The sequence below is a fragment of the Pongo pygmaeus genome, chromosome 2, assembly GCF_028885625.2.
Source record: "Pongo pygmaeus isolate AG05252 chromosome 2, NHGRI_mPonPyg2-v2.0_pri, whole genome shotgun sequence".
Classification (NCBI taxonomy): Eukaryota; Metazoa; Chordata; class Mammalia; order Primates; family Hominidae; genus Pongo; species Pongo pygmaeus.
This window is the reverse complement of record NC_085930.1, coordinates 54725244-54750505: the sequence shown is the minus strand read 5'-3', so window position 1 is coordinate 54750505 and position 25262 is coordinate 54725244. Positions and strand designations below refer to the sequence as shown.

The window sequence follows — 25262 nt, the reverse complement described above, 5'->3', positions numbered from 1 at the left end:
CCGTTTGCTTAGTCAATTTTTCCCCATCCCTTTATTTTGAACCTATGGATGTCATTACGTGTCCAATGGGTCTCTCAAAGACAGCATACCATTGGGTCTTACTTTTTTATCCAGCTTACCGCTCTGTGTCTTTTAAGTGGGGCATTTAGCACATTTACATTTAAGGTTAGTATTAATATGTGCGGATTTGATCCTGTCATTGCGTTGTTAGCTGGTTATTATGCTGGATTATTCATGTGGTTGCTTTATAGTGCCACTGGTCTGTGTATTTAAATGTGTTTCTGTATTAGCTGGTAGCAGTATTTCCTTTCAATATTTAGTGGTACCTTCAAGATCTCTTGTAAGGCAGGTTCCTCGACATTTGCTTATCTGAAAAGGATCTTATTTCTCCTTTGTTTAGGAAGCTTAGTTTGGCTAGATATGAAATTCCTCGTTTAATATATTTTTTATTTAAGAATATTGAATATAGGCCCCTAATCTCTTCTGGTTTATAGGGTTTCAGCTGAAAGGTCTACTGTCAGTCTGATGGGGTTTCCTTTGTAGGTGACTTACCCTTTCTCTCTAGCTGCCTTCAACATTCTTTCTTTCATTTCAACCTTGGAAAATCTGACAACTATGTGTCTTGGGGATGATCTTCTTGTGTAAAATCTTGCAGGAGTTCTTATATTTTCTGAATTTGACTGTTGGCCTCTCTAGCAAGGTTGGGGAAGTTTTCATGGAAGATATCCTAAAATATGTTTTCCAAGTTGCTTGCTTTCTCACCCTCCCTTTCAGAGATGCCAGTGATTAATAGATTTGGCCTCTTTACATAATTTCATACTTCTTGGAGGTTTTGAACATCCATTTTTATTCTTTAATTTTATTTATTTTTGTCTGACTGCCTTGTTTCAGAGACCCAGTTTTCAAGTTCTGAGATTCTTTCCTAAGCTTGTTTTATTCTGCTGTTAATACTTGTGACTGCATTGTGAAATTCTTGTATTTGTGTTATTCGTCTCTGTCAGATCCATTAGGTTCTTTTTTTTACCAGCTATTTTGTCCTTCAGCTCCTGTATTATTTTATTGTGATTCTTAGTTTCCTTGGATTGGGTTTTGCCATTCTCCTGATTCTCGATGATCTTCATTCCTATCCATATTCTGAATTCTATTTCTATCATTTCAGCCAGCTTAGCTTGGTCAAGAACTTTTGTTGGTGAACTGGTGCAGTTGTTTGAAGGACATATGACACTCTGGCCATGAGAGTTACTGGAGTTCTTGTGTTGGTTCTTTCTCATCTCTGCATATGGATGTTCCTTTAACTGCAGTGTAGATTGAGTCAATAGACCTCTTTTCTGGATGTTTTCACAGAGCCAAGACTTTGTGCAGGTTCTTTATTTGAAGCTGACTTCTTGTCTTTGGTTTCAGAGTGGGGTATGTAAGTGAGGTATTTGGGGTGTTGAAGTTTTGGGTTGTGATCCAGTAGGTGGCACTTACATGTATTGGTCAGTTGATAGACTCTTGCTCAGTTGTATGGCTCCTCAAAAAACCTCCAAGAAGTATGAATTATGTAAAGAGGCCAAATCTGTGAATCACAACTGCACTCCTCACTGTTTCCTCACAGTTGCAGCCATGTTCTCTCTCAATGCTCTGAAAGGGTGGGTCCCTCTCCCCCTTGAATGCTGGCTGTAGATCACAGCTTGGCACTCCTGGGCTGCCCACTGAAGCTCTGGGGCAATCTCAGTGTTTATGCTCCTTCCCCAACTTGGAGGCAGCAGAGGAAGGGTTCTTAGTAGCAGTTATGGCCAAGGGTATTTTGCTTGTCTCCTGGGGGCTCCACCCAGAAATATGTAGGTCAGCAGTTGCTCAGTGCAATCAGCCCATGATGGAAGGTCTGTGCGGTGGGCTCACGCTGGAGACTTCCTGTCTGGTGATGAGCAGGGTGGTTGGATGGGTCCTGTAGGAGACAGACTGGCCTCCTCTTCTTGGGTCTACTGCAGCTTGTTGGAGGTGTGGATAAGGCCTTAGGGTCTTTGCTCCTTTGTTAGTACGAGGGTAGCAAGGGCAGTTCCACTGCAGAGGCAGTGACAGAGAGGCTTTCATTTTCCCTGGGGGCTTTGTTCAGGGAGTTGCAGGGCTGCTACTGGCTTGATAGCTCTGGCGGTGGATGGCTGGAGGCCCAGGCCTGGAGGACCTGCCCAGTGAGGAGATATGGAAATGGGGATCCACATAACCATCTGGCCGCTTTTTTATAGGGCTGCTGCAGTATGGTGGGAGCCCACTCCATTCCCTAGTCACCTTGGATTTTCCAGTACCTGGAGGTATCAACAGTGAAGGCTGTGAAACAGCAAATATGGTGGCCTGCCCCTCCCTCTGGGAGCTTTGTCCCAGGGAGGTACAGACCTATTGCCAGCCTGAAGGTACCTGTAGGATGTGGCTGGAGACTCCAGTTGGGAGTTCCCACCCAGCGAGGAGAAACAGGATTGGGGACCCACTTTAAAAAGCAGTCTGGTCACATTTTTGTAGGGCAGCTGTGCTATGCTTGGGGTCTGCTACTGCCCCTGGTTACCTAAGATTCTCCTAAGCCTGAAGGCCAGAATGGTTAAGTAACCCAAACAGGAAAGATGGCAGCCTGGCCCTCCCTTTGGGAACTGCATTCCAGGGAGGCTTTAAATCTCTGTCAGCTGGAGAGCACTGGCGAGGGTAGCTGGAGACCCTGGTTGGGAGGTCCCACTTAGTAAGGAGGAATGGGATTGGAGACCTGCTTTACAAAGCAGTCTGGTCATGTTTTTGTAGAGCAGCTATGCTCTGCTGGGGGACCACTTTCATCCCCCAGGTGGCTGGGACTCTCTAAACCCTGAAGGCTGGAATGGCTAATTGTCCAAAGAGCAAAGACGGCAGCCCACCTCTCCCTCTGGGAGCTCCATCCCAGGGAGGTTTTAAATCTCTATCAGCCAGAAACCACCAGTAGGGGTGGTTCAAGACCCTAGTTGGAGGTCCTGCCCAGTGAGGAGGAATGGGATTGGGACACGTTTAAAAAAGCAATCTGGCCATGTTTTTGTAGCACAGCTATGCTGTGCTGGGGGATCACTTCAGCCTCCAGTTGGCTTGGACTCCCCAAAGCCTGAAGGCTGGAACCACTAAGTTGGCCAAATGGCAAAGATGGCACGCCACCCCTCCCCCCTAGGAGCTCTGTCTCAGTGAAGTGTAATACTGCTATCAGTGGCTGGTTGGAGTTCCAATTTAGTGGGTCTTCTCCTATGAGGTACCTGCAGACTATGCTGCTCAGCCCCCGGGATTCAACCATTTTCCTAGGGATGTGTACAGGGGTCTAACCTCCCACTTTGCTGGAGTTTCAGTTACTTTTGCTGTGAATCCTGGAAAGCCCAGGTATCCAAGGCTCCCAGATCTCTTCATGTGCCTGAGTGGCTGCTCTGCCAAGACTCCACATACCTCTTTGTGTCAGACTGAAGGCCCTGGTGGAGTGAGTTCAACCCAAGGGTTGTAAAGATCCATGGGAGAAGTGTGGGTTCCCAGGGTTGCACATTCACTCACTGTTTTCCTGAGTTGGGGAGGGTCCTCTGGCTCTGTATCTCTCCCAGGCAGGCTATCATCCTGCCTTCCTCCATGGGTTGAGTTTCGTTGATTAGTCCTGATGCATATACCTGGATGTTTTAGTTGAAGGTGCTGTATTTATTTGCCTTTTCCATTCTTCTTTGTATTAGTTTGTTTTCATGCTGCTGATAAAGACATATCCAAGACTGGGAAGAAAAAGAGGTTTAATTGGACTTACAGTTCCGCATGGCTGGGGAGGCCTCAGAATCATGGAGGGAGGCAAAAGGCACTTCTTACATGGAGGTGGCAAGAGAAAAATGAGGAGGAAGCAAAAGCAGAAGCCTCTGATAAACCCATCAGTTCTCATGAGACTTATTCACTATCACGAGAATAGCACAGGAAAGATTGGCTCCTGTGATTCAATTACTTCCCCCTGGGTCACTCCCACAACACATGGGAATTCTGGGAGATACAATTCAAGTTGAGATTTGAATGAGGACACAGCCAAACCATATCACTCTCCATTTGAGCCACACACACCAGCTGCTTCTAGTCAGCCATCTTGATCACCCCCTTGTAGTTTTCAAAGTAGAGATCTTTCACTTTCGTCAAGTTAATTCTTAAGTATTTCATTTTATTTGTAGCTATTGTAAGTGGGATTAGTTTCCTGATTTCTTTTTCAGATGGTTTACTTTTGGCATATAGAACTGCTACTAAGTTTTATATGTTGATTTTGTATCCTGCAACTTTACTGAATTTGTTTATCAGTTCTAATAGTTTCTTGGTGGAGTCTTTAGGTCTTTCCAAATATAAGATCATACCATCTGCAAACAAGAATAATTTGTTTTCTCCCTTTCCAAGTTGGATGTCCTTTATTTCTTTATCTTTTCTAATTGCTCTAGCTAGGACATCCAGTACTATGTTGAATAACAGTGGTGACAGTTGGCATCCTTGTTATGTTCCAGATCTCAGAGGAAAGGCTTTCAGTTTTTCCCCATTCAGTATGATACTAGCTGTGAGTCTGTCATATATGGCTTTTGTTGTGTTGAGTTATGTTTGTTCTATATTCAGAAGGTTTTTAGCTTCTTAATTTTTTTATCATCTTGATTTCTTCATTGACCTACTGGTCATTCAAGTGCATTAATTTCCATGTGTTTGTATATTTTCCAAAATTGCTCTTGTTATTAATTTCTAGTTTAATGATCATTTGGTTTTTGTCCTTCATGCTGTTGATAAGATATATCACATTGATTAATTTGCATTTTTTGAACCATCCTTGCATCCCTGGGATAAATCCCATTTGGTCACAAAAAATGATCTTTTAAATGTGTTGTTAAATTCAGTTTGCTAGTACTTGGTTAAGGATTTTTGCATCAATGTTCATTAGGGATATCGGCCTGTAGTTTTCTCTTTTTAATGTGTCTTTGTCTGATTTTGGTATCAGGGTAATACTAGCCTCATATAATAAGTTTGTAAGTATTTACTCCTCACCTATTTTTTTGGAATAGTTTGAGTAGAACTTCTATTCATTCTTCTTTAAATGTTTGGTAAAATTCAGCAGAAAACCCATTAGGGCCCAGGCTTTCCTTTGCTGGGAGACTTTATTACAGCTTTGATCTTGTTACTTGTTATTGCTCTGTTCCGGTTTTGAATTTTTTCACAGTTAAATCTTGGTAGGCTGTAGTGTCAAGGAATTTATCCATTTCTTCTAGGTTTTTCCAATATATTGATTTTTCCAATTTATTAGAGGCTACTGCTCCCAATATACACTTGAATAACCAATAGCCTCTAATAATCCTCCTAATTTCTGTGGTATTAGTTTTAATGTCCCTTTTTTCATTTCTAATTTTATTTATTTAGATCTCTCTCTTTTTTTAAGTCTGGCTAAAGGTTTGACTTTCTCTTTTCAAAACACCAACTTTACATTTTGTGGATCTTTTGTATTCTTTGTTTCAATTTTATTTAGTTCTGTTTTTATCTTTTTTTATATTTTCCCTAGTAATTTTGGGTTTAGTTTGCTCTTGCTTTTCTAGTTCTTTAAGATAAATCATTTTTTTTATTTGAAGTTTTCCTACTTTTTTGATGTAGGCACTTACAGCTACAAACTTTCCACTTAGTACTGCTTTTCCTATATCCCATAGGTTTTGGTATATTATGTTTCCATTATTATTTGTTTCAATAAATTCTTAAATTTTCTTCTTAATTTCTTCATTGACCTACTGGTCATTCAAGTGTATATTGTTTAATTTCTGTGTGTTTGTATAGTTTCCAAAATTCCTCTTGTTATTGATTTCTAGTTTAATTCCATTGTGGTCAGAGAATATACTTGATATAATTTCAATTTTTTTTTGATGTTTAAAGACTTGTTTAGTGGCCTAACATATAGCCTATCATTGATAATGATCCATGTGCTTAGAAGAATGTTTATTTTGCAGCCATGTGATGAAATGTTCTGTAGATGTTTATTAGGTCCATTCGGCCTAATAAGATTAAGTCTGATGTTCCTCTTTTCATTTTCTGTCTGGTTGGTCTGTCCAATGCTGAAAGTGGGGTGTTGAACTCTCCAGCTATTATTGTATTGAAGTCTATATCTCTCTTTATCTGTAACAATATTTGCTTTATATTTCTAGGCGCTTCAATATTGGGTGCATATGTATTTTCAATTGTTATATCCTCTTGCTGAATTGACCCTTTTATCATTTTATAATTACCTTCTTGGTCTCTTTTTATAGTTTTTGTCTTGAAATATATTTTGTCTGACATAAGTCTAGCTACTCCTTCTCTTTTTTGGTTTTCACTTGCATGGTATATATTTTTCCATCGCTTTATAGTCAGTCTATGTATGTTTTTATAGGTAAAATGTGTTTCTTGTAGGTGACATATTCTAGGTCTTGGGTTTTTTTTCTTTTTTTTTAAATCAGTTCAGCCACTCTATGTCTTCTAATTGGAGAGTTTAGTCCAGTTACATTCAATGTTATTATTGATAAGAACTTACTACTGCCATCTTGTTATTTGTTTTCTGGTTTGTGGCCTGCTCTTCCTTCTTTCCTTTCTCCCTGTCTTCCTTTTACTGAAGGTAATTTTCTCTGGTGGTATGCAATGACGCTTGCAAATATCTCATAATCCATTATTTTAAACTAATGGCAACTCAACACTAATTACATAAACAACAAAAAGAACTAACAAGGCAAGAGCATACTAATGAAAACTCAACACTTTAACTTCATCCCCCAACTTTTTAACTTTTTGTTGTTTCTATTTACATCTTTTTGTACTGTCTATGTCTTAAAAAGTTATTTGACATGGTTTGGATTTATGTCCCTGCCCAATTTCCTGTCAAATTGTAATTCCCAGTGTTGGAGGAGGGGCCTGGTGGGAGGTGATTAGATCATTGGGGCAGATTTCCCCATTTGTTGCTGTTCTTGTGATAGAGTTCTCACGAGATCTGGTTGTTTCAAGTGTATGGCACCTCCCCCACTCTCTCTTCCTCCTGCTCCAAAGCCTGTGGAACTGTGAGCCAATTAAACCTCTTTTCTTTGTAAATTACCCAGTCTCAGGCATTTCTTTAGAGCAGTGTAAGAATGGACTAATACATTATTTTAGTTATTATTTTTGATCAGTTTATCTTTGAGTCTTTCTATTGAAGACATGAGTAGTTTACACACTGCAATTACAGTCATAACCGTCTGTGTTTTTCTGTGTATTTACTACTACCAGTGAGTTTTGTACCTTCAGAGATTTCTTATTGCTCATTAACATCCTCTTCTTTTGGACTGAAGGACTTTAGCATTTCTCGTAGGACAGGCCTGGTGATGATGAAATCCTGCAGCTTTTGTTTGTCTGGGAAAGTCTTCATTTCTCCTTCATGTTTGAAAGATATTTTTGCTGGATATACTATTCTGGAATAAAAGTTATTTTCCTTCAGCCCTTTAAATATGTCATGCTACTTTCTGCTGGCCTATAAGGTTTTTGCTGAGAAGTCTGCTACCAGACACATATTGGAGCTCCATTGTATATTATCTGTTTCTTTTCTCTTGTTGCTTTTAGGTTTTTTTTTTTTTTTTTTTTTTTTTTAACTCTTTTCTCTCCTCTTTTCAAGCAGAAGAAAGAAGTCTCTCCCAGAGCTGCCAGTTGCACTGCTTGTGTTTGGAGGAGGATGGCACAGGCATTCCCTTGCTGCCTTGGCTAGTGTCTCACTAGGTCTCCTGCCCCCCAAGTCCATTGGTCTGAGCCCAACACAGCACCAGGACTTGTCCAGTAATTGCAGTTCTTGAAGCCTAGACCGACTTTCAAATTTATTTAAGACCCATAGCACTTTAGCCCATGGTGGCAAGACTTGCCAGAACTCAGGTTCCAAACACTGGGATGGATGATTTGCCTCTGGCATAGCTGGTCTAAATGCTCTCTGTGTGGGCACCAGCAGATTACTGCCCAGTATGACTTTCTACTGTGACAGGGAAGCACTAAGTTTCAATGCAAAGATCCCACAATCACGGTGCTTTCCCTTCCCCAATTGCAGATTTCCTCTCTGCATCATGTGGTCACTGCCAGGGATGGGAGAAGGGTGGCATCAGCAGTTCAAGACTTTCTTTCCTACCCTCTTCAGTTCCTCTTTCACTAATACGAGGTCAAACCAATTACTGTGCTCACTTACCTAATGTTTCATTCTTATGAAGGTGCTTTTTTGTGTGGATAGTTGTTAAGTTTGGTGTTCCTCTAGGGAGGACAATCAATGCAGGCTTCTGTTCAGCCATCTTGCTCTGGCTGTCTTGGAAACTACTTTCTGTGCCATTTTTCTTTAAAAAAATTATTTTTGGTTTCAATAGCTTTAGTGGTACAAGTGATTTTTGGTTACAAGGTTGAATTATATAGTGGTGAAGTCTGTGATTTTAGTGTACACATCACCCAAATGGTGTATATTATACCCACTAGATGGTTTTTCATCCCGTAGTCCTTTCCCACCCTATCCCTTCTGAGACTCCAATGTCCATTATACCACTCTGTATGCCTTTGCATACCCATAGCTTAGGTCCCACTTATAAGTGAGAACACATGGTATTTTATTTTCCATTCCTGAGTTACTTCACTTAGGATAATTGCCTCCAATTCTATCCAAGTCGCACAAAAGACACTATTTTGTTCTTTTTAATGCCTGATTAGTAGTATTGCATTATATATCTATATCTGGATCATCTATCTATCTATCTCTCTATCTATCTATCCATATACATCCCACATTTTCTTTATCCACTCATGGATGGGTATTTAGGTTGATTCTGTATCTTTGCAATTGTGAATTGGGCCATGATAAACATATGAGTGTAGGTGTCTTCTTTATATAATGACTTCTTTTCCTTTGGATAGATACCCAGTAGTGGGTTGTTTGGATCTACCTATTTAATAAATAGAACAATTGAGTATTTCTTTTGGCCTAGAGCATAAAATAGTCACTGAAACACAAAGAGACCCAAGAAAGTTGAGGAACTTCTGATTTAGCGTCATGAAGGGCCAAAAATTTTGACAGAAAAGAAACTTTATACTCAACATTGTAGGCCAGATATTTGTTTTGGGGTAATGCAATATAGTGAAAAAAACAAGAAGGAGGAAGAGGAGCGGGAAGGGAAAGGAGGAAGTAGTAGAATAAGAATGGCCATTAACTGAGCACTTATTAAGTGCCAGGCTTTGTGCTAAGCATTTTACCTACAATAATATTTTTCAATATAAGGCCTGTGCCATCATAGTACATATTGGATTTTCTCTGTTCTCGGTAAAACAGCCATTACCCAAAGCAACCTTGGCAGCCCTGTGCCTCTTCCTGCCAGGCACCCCCTGGACTTCCCTACAAAATAGCAACTTAATGAGCCAAGCAGGGGACCTTTATGACCTTGCTCCAGCACCATGGCTGATATTTGTTATGCTTAACTATTGCTTGGCCTTCCTAATGTTAAATATTTAGCATTCCACCCTTGTTCAGTCCTCACAGCAACACCTTTGGGGATGCCGATTCCAATGGCCCAAAATATATCTTGCCCTTGCAGCCAGTTTACATTTTTCTTGATGTGAGAGATAACCCTAAATATGAGGAGATCTTTCTCTGAAGTTTGATCAGCTGACACAAATTTCCCAATTTTTAAGGACACTACCTAATATTTTATTCAAATTTTAAAAATCAACAAATATATATTTTGCAAGAGGCAAATCTGTGTGTGTGTGTGTGTGTGTGTGTGTGTGTGTAATGTAATGCAATGCCTAGAGCAATCACTTTAAAAAGCTGCATAAAGAGATGTACTCACAAACACTATAGATAAAACAAAATAGAATTCTAAAAAAAAAAAAAGTTGACATAACCCACAGGAAGGCAGAAAAAGACAAATAGAACATGCAGAAAAAAAATAAAATGGCAGACATAAGCCCTAACATATAAGAATTACATTAAAAGTCAACGGGGCAGGCAGGGCGCAGTGGCTCACGCCTGTAATCCCAGAACTTTGGGAGGCCGAGGCGGGCAGATCATGAAGTCAGGAGTTAAGACCAGCCTGACCAACATGGTGAAACCCCGTCTCTACTAAAAATACAAAAATTAGCCAGGTATGGTGGTGGATGTCTGTAATCCCAGCTACTCAGGAGGCTGAGCCAGGAAAATCACTTGAACCCAGGAGGCGGAGGTTGCAGTGAGCCGAGATCGTGCCACTGCACTCCAGCCTGGGTGACAGAGTGAGACACTGTCTCAAAAAAAAAAAAAAAGAAAAAAAAAAAGTCAATGGGGCTGGGTGCAGTGGCTCACACCTGTGATACCACCACTTTGGGAGGCTGAAGTGGGAGGATTACTTGAGGTCAGGGGTTCAAGAACAGCCTGGGAAACATAGCAAGACCTTAACTCTATGAAAGAATAAAAAAAATTAGCCAGGTATGGTGGTGTGTGCCTGTAACCCCAGCTACTCAGGAGGCTGAGGAAGAAAAATTGCTTGAGCCCAGGAGTTCTAGGTTACAGTGAGCTATGATCACATGACTGCACTCCAGCCTGCACTCCAGACCCTGTCTCCAAAAAAAAAAAGGGTTAACTACCCCATAATAACAAGCTAAACAAGAAAAGTTACATGATCATATTAATCAAAGCAGAAACAAATTTGACAAAATTTAACACTCATTCATGATAATAAAAAAAACTTTCAGAAAAACAGGAATAGAAGGGAACTGCTTCAAAATTAATAAAGATCATCTACTAAAAACATACAGCTATTAATAAACTTAATGTTTATAGATGTTGGTGGGGATGGTAAAAGGGATGGTAAAAAGGGATGGTACACTGCTGGTGGGAATGTAAATTAGTACAACCTTTATGGAAAACAGTATGAAGATTTATAAAGAACTAAAAGTAGATCTACCATTTGATCCAGCAAAACCAAGATGGTGACAAGAGTAACCTCTTGTTGTCCTCACTGCTACACTCTCACCAGTGCCATGACAGTTTACAAATGCCATGACAGTATCAGGAAGTTACCCTATATGGTCTAAAAAAGGGAACCATGAATAATCCACCCTTTGTTTAGCATATAATAAAGAAATAAGCCTGGGCACAGTGGCTTGCGCCCGTAATCCCAGCACTTTGGGAGGCCGAGGCGGGTTGATCATGAGGTCAGGAGATCGAGAGCATCCTGGCCAACATGGTGAAACCCCGTCTCTACTAAAATACAAAAAAAAAAATAGCCGGGTGTGGTGGTGGGCGCCTGTAGTCCCAGCTACTCAGGAGGCTGAAGCAAGAGAATGGTGTGAACTCGGGAGGTGGAGGTTGCAGTGAGCCGAGATTGCACTACTGCACTCCAGCCTGGGCGACAGAGAGAGACTGACTCAAAAAGAGAAAGAAAGAAAGAGAGAGAGAGAGAGAGAGAGAGAGAGAGAAGGAAGGAAGGAAGGGAAGGAAAGAAAGGAAGGAGGGAAGAAAGGAAGAAAGGAAGAAAGGAAGAAAAGAAAGAAAGAAAGAAAGAAAGAAAAGAAAGAAAGGAAGAAAGAAAGAAAGAAAGAAAAAAAAAAAAGGGCACCCAGGAGCCCTCGGGGCTGCAATGTCTATGGTGTAGCCATTCTTTTATTCCTCTACTTTCTTAATAAACTTGTTTTCACTTTATGTACTCACTCTGAATTCTTTCTTTCTTGAGACCCAGGAACCCTCTCTTGGGGTCTGGCTTGGGACCCCTTTCTGGGTAACATCTTTCTGGCAACCATGAAGGGACGAAACTGAGGAGATCCCCCAGGAAATAGACTGCAGCACTGATTGGTTGACTTTGGGTAAGTGGTGGTGAGGCAGGAAAATAGGGTCTGGAGACAAGGAACATAAGGCCGATTCACACTTCAGCTATGACAGGAAATAATCTCCCCATGACGCATACACCGAATAAATGACTTTGTAACTTTACTTCATCCTCTCCATTTATATAGGGCATACCCGAAGAAACCAATGATATCCTCTAGGGATATCTTTTTTTGTTGCTGTTGAGACAGGGTCTTGCTCTGCCACCCTAGGCTGGAATGCAGTGGCTCACTGCAACCTCTGCCTCCCAGGCTTGAGTGACCCTCCCACCTCAATCTCTCAAGTAGCTGGGACTACAGGTACACACCACCACACCTGGATAATTGTTGAATTTTTTTGTAAAGACAGGTTTTTTTTTTGTTGTTTTTTTTTCATGTTGCCCAGGCTGGTCAATTCCTTTTATACCTACACTTGGAGTAGTGTGATGTTGGCTAATCTATTTTGGAGGAAAACCACCGTTTTTGATAGAATTAAGGAATTCTAGAATGCAAAGAAATTTTTAGGTAACCTAGGGCTCGCTCCTAGGATTTTCTCCTTATTTTGCTGATGAGGAGAGGTAGATAGCATGTAGTTGGATCCTGTTTTTTCATCCAATGTGATAATTTTTCACTTCTGATTAAAGGGTTTACTCCATTTATATTTAATGTTGGACTTATATGGTTTATATTTAATGGTTGGATTTATAGCTGTCATTCGACTGTGTTCTACGTGTCTCATGTTTTTGGTTGCTGTATTGCTTCTTTATAGCCTTCGTTTGTGTTAAATATGTGTTTTATATTGCACCATTTTACTTTGTTGGTGTTTTAGCACTACTCTTTAGAGTAATATTCTTAGTGGTTGCTCTAGGAATTGCAATATACACGCTTGTTTGAAACAACCTAGCTTTGACTAATACTAACTTTAGTATATAGAAACTTTGTTCCAATATAGCATCATTTTCTCTCCCCTCCTTTGTATTATTGTAATAGAAATTTTATTTATATATGTTATAATGCCAAAATAAACTTATATGATTACTGTTTTATTCAATTGTCTTTTAACTCCATTTAGAGAAGAAAAAGTAAAAAGTATATTTATACGATTTCTTATATTTATCTATATAATTACCTCTATTGATGCTATTTCTTTGGAGGGATTCAAGTACTATCTTCTAGTTTCATTTCTTTTCAGTCTGAATGATTTTCTTTAGAATTTATTTAAAACAACAACAACAACAACAAAATAAAAACTAGAATCTTGCTCTGTCGCCTAAGCTGGAGTGCAGTGGCACAGTCTTGGCTCACTGCAATCTTTGCCTCCCAGGTTCAAGCTATTCTCCTGTAGCTGGGATTAAAGGCATGCACTAGCACGCCCTGATAATTTTTGTATTTTTAGTAGAGATGGGGTTTCACCATAGTGGCCAGGCTGGTCTGGAACTCCTGACCTCAAGCAATCTGCCCACCTCAGCCTCCCAAAGTGCTGGGATTACAGGCATGAGCCACCGCACCCAGCTAGAATTTCTTATAGGACAGGTATGCTAGTGACAAACTATCTTAATCTTTCTTTATCTGGTAATGCCTTTATTTTGCTTTCAATTTTGAAGAATAGTTTTTCTGGATATATAATTCTTGGTGGTCAGTTTCTTCTTTCTCTTTCAATACTTTGAATATGTCAATTTATTGACTTCTGAGCTCCATTATTTCTGATAAGAAGCAAGTTGTTAATCTTATTATTTCTCATATGTGAATAATTATTTTTTATTTTTGCTGCTTCTAAGATTTTTCTCTTTTTATTTGACTTTTGGTGGTTTGACTATGATATGTCTAGATGTGGATCTCTTTATGTTTAGGCTACTTGGAGTTCTTTAAACTTTTTGGATGTGTAGATTTAATGTTTTCCAGCAAACTTGGGACATTTTCAGCTACTATATCTTCAATAGTTTATTTTTCTTCTTCCTCCCTTCTCTCCTTTTGGAACTTCTATTTTGCATATGTTGGCATGCCAGTTGTTTTTCATTGTTTCTGACACTCTGTTACTTTTTTAAAGTTCTTTTGTTTGTTTGTTTCTTTAGACTGGATAACGTCTATTGACCTATCTTGAAGTTCACTGATTCCGTTTTTCAGCCTAAACTTGCTGTTGAATCTTCTATTAAGTTTTTTATTTGTTACTGTACTTTTTAATTCCAGAGTTTCTCTTTGGTTCTTTAATTTCTATCTTTCTATTGATATTGTCTGTCTAATGAGGAATTGTTTTCATATTTGTTTTAAATTATTTAAAAGTGGTTTTCTTTAATTTTCCAAACATATTTATAATAAGCTGATTTAAAGGTTTTCTCTATTAAGTATGCTCTTCAGATAGTATGGGCCACAGTCTCCTGTTTCTTTGCATGTGTTGTACTTTTTTGTCAAAAATTATACATTTTAGATTTTTTTTTTTTGCTAAACACCAGAGTATTTTAATGACTCTGAAATTTTATTACCCCACCCACACCAGGGTTTGTTGTTGTCTGTTTAGCAATTTACCTAGGCTAGTTCTATAGAGTCCCCGCAGTATGCTGCCACAGAAATCTACGCTCACTTTTTAAAAAATTATTGTTTCTATTTTTAAACCTAACTTCCTAAGGGTTGCCCTGTGTTTACATAATTCAGGGGTCAGACAATGATTGGTTAGAACGTTTTCTTAAACGACTTGAATAAGTAAATCTTCTGCAACTGGCTGAGGGAAGCTGTTTATGAGTTTCCACATGCCTTCAAAGTTCAGGCAGTTTATAAATTTGCCTTAGGTTTCATTGCCTGCTTACACTGAGCTCCAAGGTCAGTAAGAGATGAATAAGTAACTAGGCCCCTGTTGGTGTTTCCTGAACATGCATGCAGCCTTGAACATGCACACAACCTTCTAAATCCCCAGGAACATTACAGACATATTATAGAGCTTATCAAAGTCCCCTGTGGCTCTCTTGTTTCTCAGGTAACCCTATAAAATATTTGTTAGTCTCTTGGTGCCTCAACCTATATTGCAGCCCTAAGCAGTTGCAATGCTGACTTTGAGCAGATTGCTTCTAATTGCTATTCTTTTCATGAATATCCAGAGATACAGCTTTTTTGAGGTTCTCCAAGTCAGATCAGTTCCTTCCAGCAGACACAAGTCCTCAAGACTACCTTATCACAGAGCTGACACTCAGAGAGAGAAAAAGATGGAAAATATAAAAAAGAACATAAGAAACATAAGGAATAACATGAACAAATCTGACTTTCATATAATTGGAGCTCCAAAACGAGAGCAGAGAGAGAAAGAGAGAATAGGGAAGAGATGATCTTTGAAAAGTTAATGGCTAAAATTTTCCCAAAACTAATGAAAGACATAAAGCCACTGAGGCATGAATTCCTGAAAATCCCAAGCAGGATGAATATAAAGAAAGTCACATCTTGGCACATTACAGTAACACTAATAAAAACCAAGTTCAAAGAAAAAAATTTATAACAGCCTGAGGGGGAGAAATATTACCTTCAGTTTTTAATTGATTTGGTGCTGACTTTCAATAAAATGGTGGCAGTGAGAATATAAGTAGTGAAAAAAGTAACTGGTAATCTAGAATTACAGACCCAGAAAATACACCCAGCAAAAATATCCTGCAAAAATGAAGAAGAAATGAAAATGTTGTCAGAATAACAAGAACAGAGAATACTTCCTAAGCAGAATTACACTAAAATTACTATAAAAGGTAGTTCTTCAGGCAGAAGGAAAATAATTTCAGATAAAAGCCTAGAAATTCAGTAAGGAGTGAAAGACAATAGAAAGAGTAATTATATGGATTAATCTAAATGAATATTGAGGATATGCAACACTAATATATTGTCTTGTGGGGTGTAAAATATGTTTAGGATTAAAATACATGAAAACAATAAAACAAAAGGTAGAAGAGACTAAATGGAATTATAATGTTCTAAAATCTGAGCATTGCTGGGGAAGAGGTTAAATTAATCATGTATATTTACTATAAGAAGTTCAGGATGTATGTAACAACCCAAGGGTAATCACTTAATTAAAAAAAGAATATATAATAGAAAAAGTTAATAGTGGGGTAATGAAACTAAATATTTGATTAATCCAAAAAGAAGGCATAAAAGAAAAGTAGAGCCAGACATGGTGGCTCATGCCTGTAATCCTAGCATTTTGGGAGGTCGAGGGTGGTGGATCACTTGAGATCAGGAGTTTGAGACCAGCCTGACCAACATAGTGAAACCCCTTCTCTACTAAAAATACAAAAATTAGCCGGGCATGGTGGCGCATGTCTGTAATCACAGCTACTTGGGAGGCTGAGGCAGGAGAATTGCATGAACCCAAGACATGGACGTTGCAGTGAGCTGAGATCACACCACTGCACTCCAGCCTGGGTGACATAGCAAGACTCTGTCTCAAAAAAAAAAAAAAAAAAAAAACAGAAAAGTAAAAGGAATATAAAAGAGGTTAAGTAGAAAACAAATAATAAGATGGTAGATAAAATCTAAATATTATCAATAATTCTACTAAATGTAAACAGACTAAATATTCCAGGTGGAAGACTAAGATAGCCTGAATTTTTTTTTTTTTTAGACAAAGTTTTGCTCTTGTTGCCCAGGCTGGAGTGCAGTGGTGCAATCTCAGCTCACTGTAACCTCCACCTCCCAGGTTCAAGCGATTCTCTTGCCTCAGCCTCCTGAGTAGCTGGGATTACAGGCATCTGCCATCATGCCCAGCTAATTTTTTGTATTTTTAGTAGAGACAGGATTTCACCATGTTGGTCAGGCTAGTCTCGAACTCCCCCTGACCTCAGGTGATCCACTTGCCTCAGCCTCCCAAAGTGCTGGGTTTATAAGCGTGAGCCACCGCACCTGGCCGATAGCCTGAATTTTTAAAAAAGAAAACCTACATGGTGCCTACAAGAGACCACATCTTGAAGATAAAATCGCAGAAATATGTAAAGTAAAAGGATTGAAAAAGATATCCCATAAAAGTGTAAAGGAAAATGGGTTCAGCTACATTAATATGAGATAAAGTAAATTTTAGGTAAGAAGCTTTGTAGAGATAAAGAGGGGTATGATATAATGATAAAGGATTAATTTGCCATATATCATATAACAATTTAAAATCTATATGTACCTACAATATAGCCTCAAAATATGTAAAGCAAATTTGGCAGAAATAGACAAATCTTCAATTATATTAGGAGACATTTGCTCTAGTTGACATATAGAACATGGCACACAACAAAATACACATTCTTTTTTTTTTTTTTTTTTTTTTTTTTGAGAGGGGGACTTGCTCTATTGCATGCTGTAGTGTAGTAGTGCAATTATAGCTCACTGCAGCCTTGAGCTGCTGGGCTCGAGCTATCCTCCCACCTCAGCCTCTCAAGTAGCTGGGATTACAAGTGCGAGTCACCATACCTGGCAAAATACATATTCTTTTTTTCAAGTATACATGCAATATTTACATAAATTTATCTGGATAGAATACTAAATCATAGGCCAGATGCAGTGGGTCATGGCTGTAATCCCAGCTTTTTGGGAAGCCAAGGTGGAAAGATCACTTGAGCTCAGGAGTTGGAGACCAGCCTATTCAAGATAGTGAGACCTGGTCTCTACAAAAAAAATAAAAAAAATTAGTTAGGTATGTTGACACACACCTGTGGTCCTAGCTACTTGAGAGGTTGAGGTGGGAGGATTGCTTGAGCCCAAGGAAATTGAGGCTGCAGTGAGCCATGATTGCACCACTGCACTCCAGCCTGGGCAACAGAGCAAGACCTTGTCTCAAAAAAAAAAAAAAAAAAAAAAAAGAAGAAGAAGAAGAAGAAAGGACTATAAAACAAATTTGTTGCCTCCACAAATTTCATAGGATTGTATTTCCATCAGAATGTGTTCTCTGATCACAGTAGAATTAAGGTAGGTATTAATAAAAAAAGAATAATTTAGAACATCTTTGATATTCTTAGAAATTAAGCAATGCACTTCTAAATAACCCATAGATAAAGAGGAAATGAAAAATAAATTAGAAATCCTTTAAAACTGTTGGGTGGATCACTTGAGGTCAGGAGTTCGAGACTCAGCTAGCCAACATGGTGAAACCCTGCCTCTACTAAAAATACAAAAATTAGCTGGGCATAGTGGCAGGTGCCTGTAATCCCAACCACTTGGGAGGCTGAGGCAGAAGAATTGCTTGAACCTGGGAGGCGGAGGTTGCAGTGAGCCAAGATCGAGCCACTGCACTGCAGCCTGGGCAACATAGTGAGATTCCATCTCAAAAACAAACTAACAAACTGGATTATATTTAAAAATTGCATTGTAATGAAAATGCAACATGTCAAAATAAATAGGATCCTGCAGTTGAGCAAAGGAAATGAAACACTACAATATACCTGTGACACAAGGTAGAAAATTATGAATGTCTTCACCAAATAACAAACAGAGCTCTACTGAGGTTTAGAGGTAGGAGCAGGTGTATCCCAGAGGTGGACCACAAAAGACCTCATAGAAGTGGTGACATTTAAATGAGGTTTTAAACAAATATGATGTAAAGTTGGTGCTATAGAATAGAGGTAAGAAGAAAAATGTCTAATAGGTTGCAGCTCAAGTTGTGATCACAGAAAAATTAATCAAATTTTAAAAAATAATTGCCTAAGTACACATATTATAAAAAGAATACAGGCTGAAAAATCAACCCATCTTAAGAAATTGGAAAAAAAAAAGAAATTAGAAAGAGAAAAGCAAGTTTGAAGACTCAATATTGGAAAAGATCTATTCTGTAGATGTAATGCAATCCTGATTGAGATCTCAACAAATCTGTGTGTATATGTGTTGCATACATGCAACTTGACAAGGGCCATAGCAAAGATAAGGCTAGATAGGTAGGTAGGGGCCAGGGCAGATAGGACATTGTTGATCTTATTATGGAGTTGGAAGTTTATCCTTAAAGTAGGGAGCAATGAAGGGTTGTTACGCAGATGAGCTATATATTAAAATATATCACATTGATAACAGTTTTAAGAAAAAATAGATTAAGCATAAAAGGTTGTTGTAAAAATCTAGAGATATAATGGTGATTTTGATAGTGGCAATAGGAAAGGATAGAAGTGGACAGATGTGAAACCTATTTAGTAGGTAGGTTTCAAGACTTGTTACTAGAGTCAATGGATAATGCCTATGTTCCTAATTTGGAAAATGGGTAGACGGTATTGAATTTTGAACCATATAATCATACTCTTGTGATATTCTCCTGCAGTTCCAGGCAGCCCAGAAAGAGGAATAGAAATAATATAGATTTGTGTAGTGGTACAGATTAGCAGAAATGATGAAAGTCAAGAAAGGGGAAAATTTTGAGGTGGTAGCAAACAAAGAGCTAAAATAATTGACCATGGTGTCCAGGTTAGTTTCAAGACAAATGAAACCATACTGGAATGTAATCTGAGAGAAGTGAGACATATCAATTGAAGATTACAATAAAAACAAACAGTGAGTTCGATTAAGAGGAAGGAGAAAAGTAAACGTGCAGAAGATTAATATTAGAGAAGATTTTTTAAATGGAGATCTTGCAGGTAGCATCCTTCACGGCATATTTAAGTTTGACATATAGCTTAGTCTGAGGATGATTGAGTTATCTTAGGTAAAATGGAGGTCATGGAATTTCAAAAGAGGTCAAAGAATTGTGAGTCCTGGATGTTAATGGTTTCTGTTAATGGATGTGGGAAACACCAAACGTGATTGTAGAAGATAAGACAGAAAAAGATTGAGAGTCAGATACTACAATTAGAAAAACACAAAGCTTTTGATAGAAAATTTCTGAAAATTGAAAAACTTTTGAGCTCATTGATGGCAAGAATTGTGTTTCATTCATCCTTGTCTTTTTTGAATATAGCACATCTAGAACATAGCAAGTGCTCAACAAATATTTGCTGGTTGAACTGACTCCATTGCCTTTTATTCCTCAGAAATGTGTATTTGCCCATGGTATGCTAGATAGCTATTTCAAATGGAGAGATCAGGTGATGAAGAGGTGATCTAAGAACTGAGTGACAAGAGTCAACCCAAGATCAGGGGAAAGAATATTCTAGGCAGTGGAAAGATCTTGTCAGGAACAATCTTGGCATGTTTCAGAAGCAAAGATTGCTAGTGTAGTTGCAGCTTATTGGTCAAGGGAGAAGAAAACGATAAATGTGGCTGGACACAGTGGCTCACACCTGTAATCTCAGCACTTTGTGAGGCCGAGGTAGGGGAATCACTTGCGTCCAGGAGTTTGAGACCAGCCTGGGCAACATAGCGAGACTTAGTCTTGACAAAAAATAAAAAACTAGTTGGGCATGGTGGCACATCCTGTAGTTCCAGCTGCTAGGGAGGCTGAGGAGGGAGGATTGCTTGAGTGCTGGAGGTTGAGGCTGCAGTGAGCCATGATCACAGCACTTCACTCAGCTTGGGTGACAGAGTGAGACCCTGTTTCAAAAAAAAAAAGAAGGAAGGACCATCAAATTGAATTAAATTGTGAAGGAAAAAGGATTTAGGCAAACATACCTAGAAATTACCAGAACCCAGGTTTACTAATAGGAAAAAGTACTTTCTTTAGGTCAAAGATAAAAATTGTTTTTTATCTAATTACAACACAGAGTGTGTCATTTATATTAAATTGCATTCTCCTGAGTTTCCTCATATTTCATAGGTCACCCATCTCATGGCCTTTGCTGCATCCTCCTCTTCTCCAAACCTCCAATGTTGGAGGACCCCCCAAGCTCACCCATTCCTTGACCATTTCTCTCTCTCTCTTTTTTTTAGAGATGGGGTCTTACTCTATGGGCCAAGCTGGAGTGCAGTGGTGTGATCATCACTCCCTGTAGCCTCAAACTCCTGGGCTCCAGCAACCCTCCTTACCTCAGGCTTCTGAGTAGCTGGGACTACAGGTGCACACCAGCACACCCGGACCTACATGATCTGATCCCTAGCTTCCTTTGACTGTATATTTTACCTCTTTGCCCCTTATTTTGTCAAACTGTCCTTCTTGCTCATCATTTCTCTATACACATTCACTTCTTGGGAAATCTCTTCCAGTTTCATGGCTTTAAATACCATATATATGCTGATGATTCTCAAGTTTATGTTTCTAGCTCCAACCTCTTACCTGATCTTCAGATTCATATATGAAACTGCTAACTCAATGTCTCTAATTGGATACCCATTAGCATGGGTAGAAGCTCAACATGTCCAAAACAAAACTCTTACCAGAAAATTTTTCTTATCCTAGTCTTTGCTATTTCTAGAAAATTGCATCATGATTCATCCTTACTACTTAGGACCAAATCTAGGAGTGAGCTTTTTTCTTTCTTTTTCTTTTCTTTTCTTTTGTCTTCCTTCCTTCCTTCCTTCCTTCCTTCCTTCCTTCCTTCCTTCCTTCCTTCCTTCCTTCCTTTCTCTCTCTCTCTCTCTCCCCCGCCGCTTCTTTCTTTTTAAGACAGGGTCCTATTGTCCAGGCTGGAGTACAGTACTGTGATCATAGCTCATTGCAGCTTTAAGCACCTGGGCTCAAGGGATTGTTCTGCCTCAGCCTCCTGAGAAGCTGGGGTTGCAGGTACACAGCACCACACCTGGCTAATTTTTTTATTTTTATTTCTTGCAGAGAGGGGGGTCTCATTATGTTGCCTAGAATGGTCTTGAACTCCTGGCTTCAAAGAATCTTCCTGCCTTATCCTTGCAAAGAATTGAGATTACAGGTGTAAGGCACCACATGTGGCTCATTTCTTTCTTTTAAATTGTGTATCCAAACTACACTCAAATCTTGTCAGTTCTAGCTTAAAGTTTAATTCCAAGTCAAACTGTTTCTCTCCACCTCCACTACCATCTATTGCCTAAACTATTGCAAAAGCCTCCTAACTTAACTCCCTACTTCTTTTCCTTGCTGACTATAGATAATTCTCCCCTTAGCAGCCAAAGTGATCTTAAATGATCACATTATGTCACTCTCATGTTCTAAACTTCCAATGGTTTCACTTGTCACTTAGAATAACATCAAAATGTCTTACAATGGTGACAGTCATATATGACCATATATAGTCAGAGAGTCTTTAATATGCAAATGTTAAGAAAAACTGCATATTGCAGTTTCAGTCAATGACAGACCATGTATGTGATGGCGGTCCCATTAGATTATAATACTGCATTTTACCTCTTTTCCAATTTGTGTGTCTACATTTTTTCAAATGAATTATGTCATTCACTTTTTAAAAAATTGATACATAACAGATATAGACATTTTCAGAGCACATACGAATAATTTGATACATCTATATAATGTGTAAAGTTTTTTGTACCTTTTCTATGTTTAGATATGTTTTTATACCTTTTCTATGTTTAGATATGTTTAAGTATAAAAATACCATTGTGTTACAATTGCCTACAGCATTTAATACAGTAACATGCTGTGCAGGTTTGTAGCCTAGGTGAAACAGTCTACACCATATAGCTTAGATGTGTAGTAGGCTGTACCATAGGTTTGTGTACGTACACTCTATGATGTTTGCATAATGACAAAATTGCCTAACAATGCATTCCTCAAATGTATCCCTGTCATTAGGTGATAAGTGCTAGAATGTAAGCCCACATTATGATGTAGTTTCCAAAAACAACTCATGTTACCTTACACTGCATTAACAGAAGTGCATTGTTTGAAGAAAGGCAGGTGCTAGTTCTTCCAGTCAGACTACTTTGGAATGTTATATTTGACTCCAGGTATTTCATATTAAGATATCTTAATATTAATTGCTGTATTTCAGATAAAGAATGTTTTTCAGAAGAGAGAAAGTAGGATGGTAAAAGGACAAATTATGCCTGGTGAGGAACAATTACAGGAACCGAGAATCTTTACCTTGAATACTTGATGATTAGGGAAGAGCCATGAAAGTTCTCCCCAAATAGCTAAACATCTGACACATGAAAAAGGGGGTATACATATTCTTTTTTTTTTTTTTTTTTTTTTTTTGAGATGAAGTCTCACTCTTGTCCCCCAGGCTAGAGTGTGATGGCGCAATCTCGGCTCATTGCAACCTCCGCCTCCCAGGTTCAAGCAATTCTTCTGCTTCAGCCTCCTGAGTAGCTAGGATTACAGGCACCTGCCATCACACCTGGCTAATTTTTGTATTTTTAGTAGAGACACAGTTTCACCATGTTGGCCAGGCTTGTCTCAAACTCCTGACCTCAGGTGATCCACCTGTCTCAGCCTCCCAAAGTGCTGGGATTACAGGCGTGAGCCACTGTGCCTGGCCAGCTGTTATACTTATTCTTGTTAGCTACAGGGGGAAAAAAAAAACAATGGTAGGAGGTTTCAGAGAGGAAGCTCAGCACTTACAAAGAAGAACTGCTCAACAGTTTTTTCTAAACCAATGTTCTGCAGAATACTAAACATGTTAATTTAAACAAGGTATCTTGTGTCTTTACTGCAGGATATCTCAGAGTCTTTAATATGCAAATGTTAAGAAAAGGATACAGTATGCCACATTTCCCAAACTTATTTGTCCATAGACACTTCTATTTACAGAACTGTGTTAATGTCTCTTGAAACAATGGTCATAGAACAGTTTGGGTTAAAGCTATTTAAAAATGAACAGGCTGTCTTCTAAACAAGTAGGGTCAGGTTCACATCAAGATATCTGGAAAAACTGGTTGGTCTGGCTGCTGCTCTTATACTTCTGAAATGCTTGTCATTAAAACTGAAGTATATAAAGTTTGGGCACTTAGAGCAATTTCTCTTATCTGTTAACGGTAACATTATCTGTTAATATTAACAGGTGCTTGTTAACATGAACATTGTTACCTATTAACATTAACAGTATGAGACCCAACACTATTCTACATGAGAATAATGTTTTAAAACCAATGGAAATGAAGCTCTCTAGAACAGTGATTCTGAACTTTTTTCCTAGTAACACACTGCACAGTCATGTCATTCCCGTGTCTGTCCTCTGATTCATTCATTGTGTGTGAGGTAATGTTTCTCAATTTTTTTTCATGACCATACACATACACAAATAAAACCCTCATGCTCTACCATCCCTACTCCCACAAATTTTGATAGGAACCTCACATAGGACCATGCTCCTCTATTGACATTTCCATTTTAGAACCTCAAACCTAGAGCATTAATGTAACTTTTTTTTTAATAAAAAGAAAATTTCTAGGCTTCAAGGCAGAAATGGTATTTAAAACTTATGGGAAAAGTAAATCAGGAAAACAATATTAAAAAGGAACTACTACTTTGATATTTTTGAGGCTAAATGGAAACATTAATAAAGGAAGTTGGACTTATAGAAACATTGTTGTTATTGAATATTTGCTGCAATAAGCAAGACAAGGTGTAATAATAAAAAGCTGGGTCAGCAAGGTTGACAAGACAAGGTTGCAAATTATAATTATTGTTTATACAACTGTTCACTGAAGGGCATAGACCAGCGCCATAGAGGCTAAGAAGAATGTAGTCTGTAAAAGAATGACTGGCTCTTCAGGATTTCTACAACTTACACCTGTTCCTGTTCTCCAGAACCATGTTTACTAATGTTTACTATCTCTAATCTGGTTTCCATTATCTATCCATACTGAGAAAGGAGTATTTGGATAAGTAAATAAAATACTATCATAATTAGAAAGATATAACTTCTCCTGTGTTTTAATAAAATGGCATTCTGCTTCCTACCATCTATATTGACAAATTTACTAAAGTCATATCAAACCTAGATAGCGGACAAACCAGGCCCTGGCTGGACCAGATCACATCATACATACCAATTCTTGAGGCCCCTGTGAATAGCATAATTACATTGCTTATTAAAAAAACTTGAAATACCATTTCTTTGTTATTCTGCAATTTTGCCTCTAAATCAGCACCTCAAAAATTAGGGCCATCAGTCCTAAATGGCAGTTACCTATAAAGGAATTCCCATAACTTTGCATACCCACAGAGAATGATCTCCATTATACGTGTGTATTTTCATGGCCATTTGGAGACACCAGGCCAGCTCCAGCAACACTGCACAAGTTTTAATGAGTTCACTGATGGACAGGCAGACATAGAGTCTCTGGGGCCTTGTTTAAAGATGTACTGGAAAACCAGTCCTGGAACTTCTGTCATTGGAGAAAGGTGGAGGAGATCAGCTCTGATATGCTGCTATCTCTCTTGTCTAATCCAGTAGAAGAAAAAAATGCTTGAAGACAGGGCCAGGAATTGGGGTCAGGACAGAATCTAGGGAGTCATCAGAGTTTTGTCTTCTTGGTCTCTAGGTTGATCATGTTCCCTTGGATGTGAGGAATCTGCTTATCTGCTGGACCCCGCATATCCTCTGTCTTTACAGGAACATAGTAGTAGCCCATGATGGAGAAGATCAGGCAGATCACCAGCAGGAGGCAGGAAAACAAAATGAATTCGGCCCACTGCAGGGGGAAAT

The 25262-nt window shown here is 38.7% G+C and overlaps 1 protein-coding gene across 3 annotated transcripts in view; it reads right to left on the bottom strand.

Moving 5' to 3' along the window:
• Positions 1 to 22183: 22183 nt before the first annotated feature.
• Positions 22184 to 25262, bottom strand: part of SLC15A2 (solute carrier family 15 member 2) — a 50572-nt gene continuing 47493 nt past the window's right edge. For 2 of the 3 annotated variants that reach the window (XM_054481087.2, XM_054481086.2), the window contains one exon: positions 22184 to 25248. In XM_054481087.2, coding sequence (XP_054337062.1) covers positions 25072 to 25248 — 177 coding nt within the window. In that variant the 3' untranslated portion in view covers positions 22184 to 25071. The remainder of the gene's footprint in view (positions 25249 to 25262) is intronic. The other variant, XM_054481088.2, reaches the window with a different exon arrangement.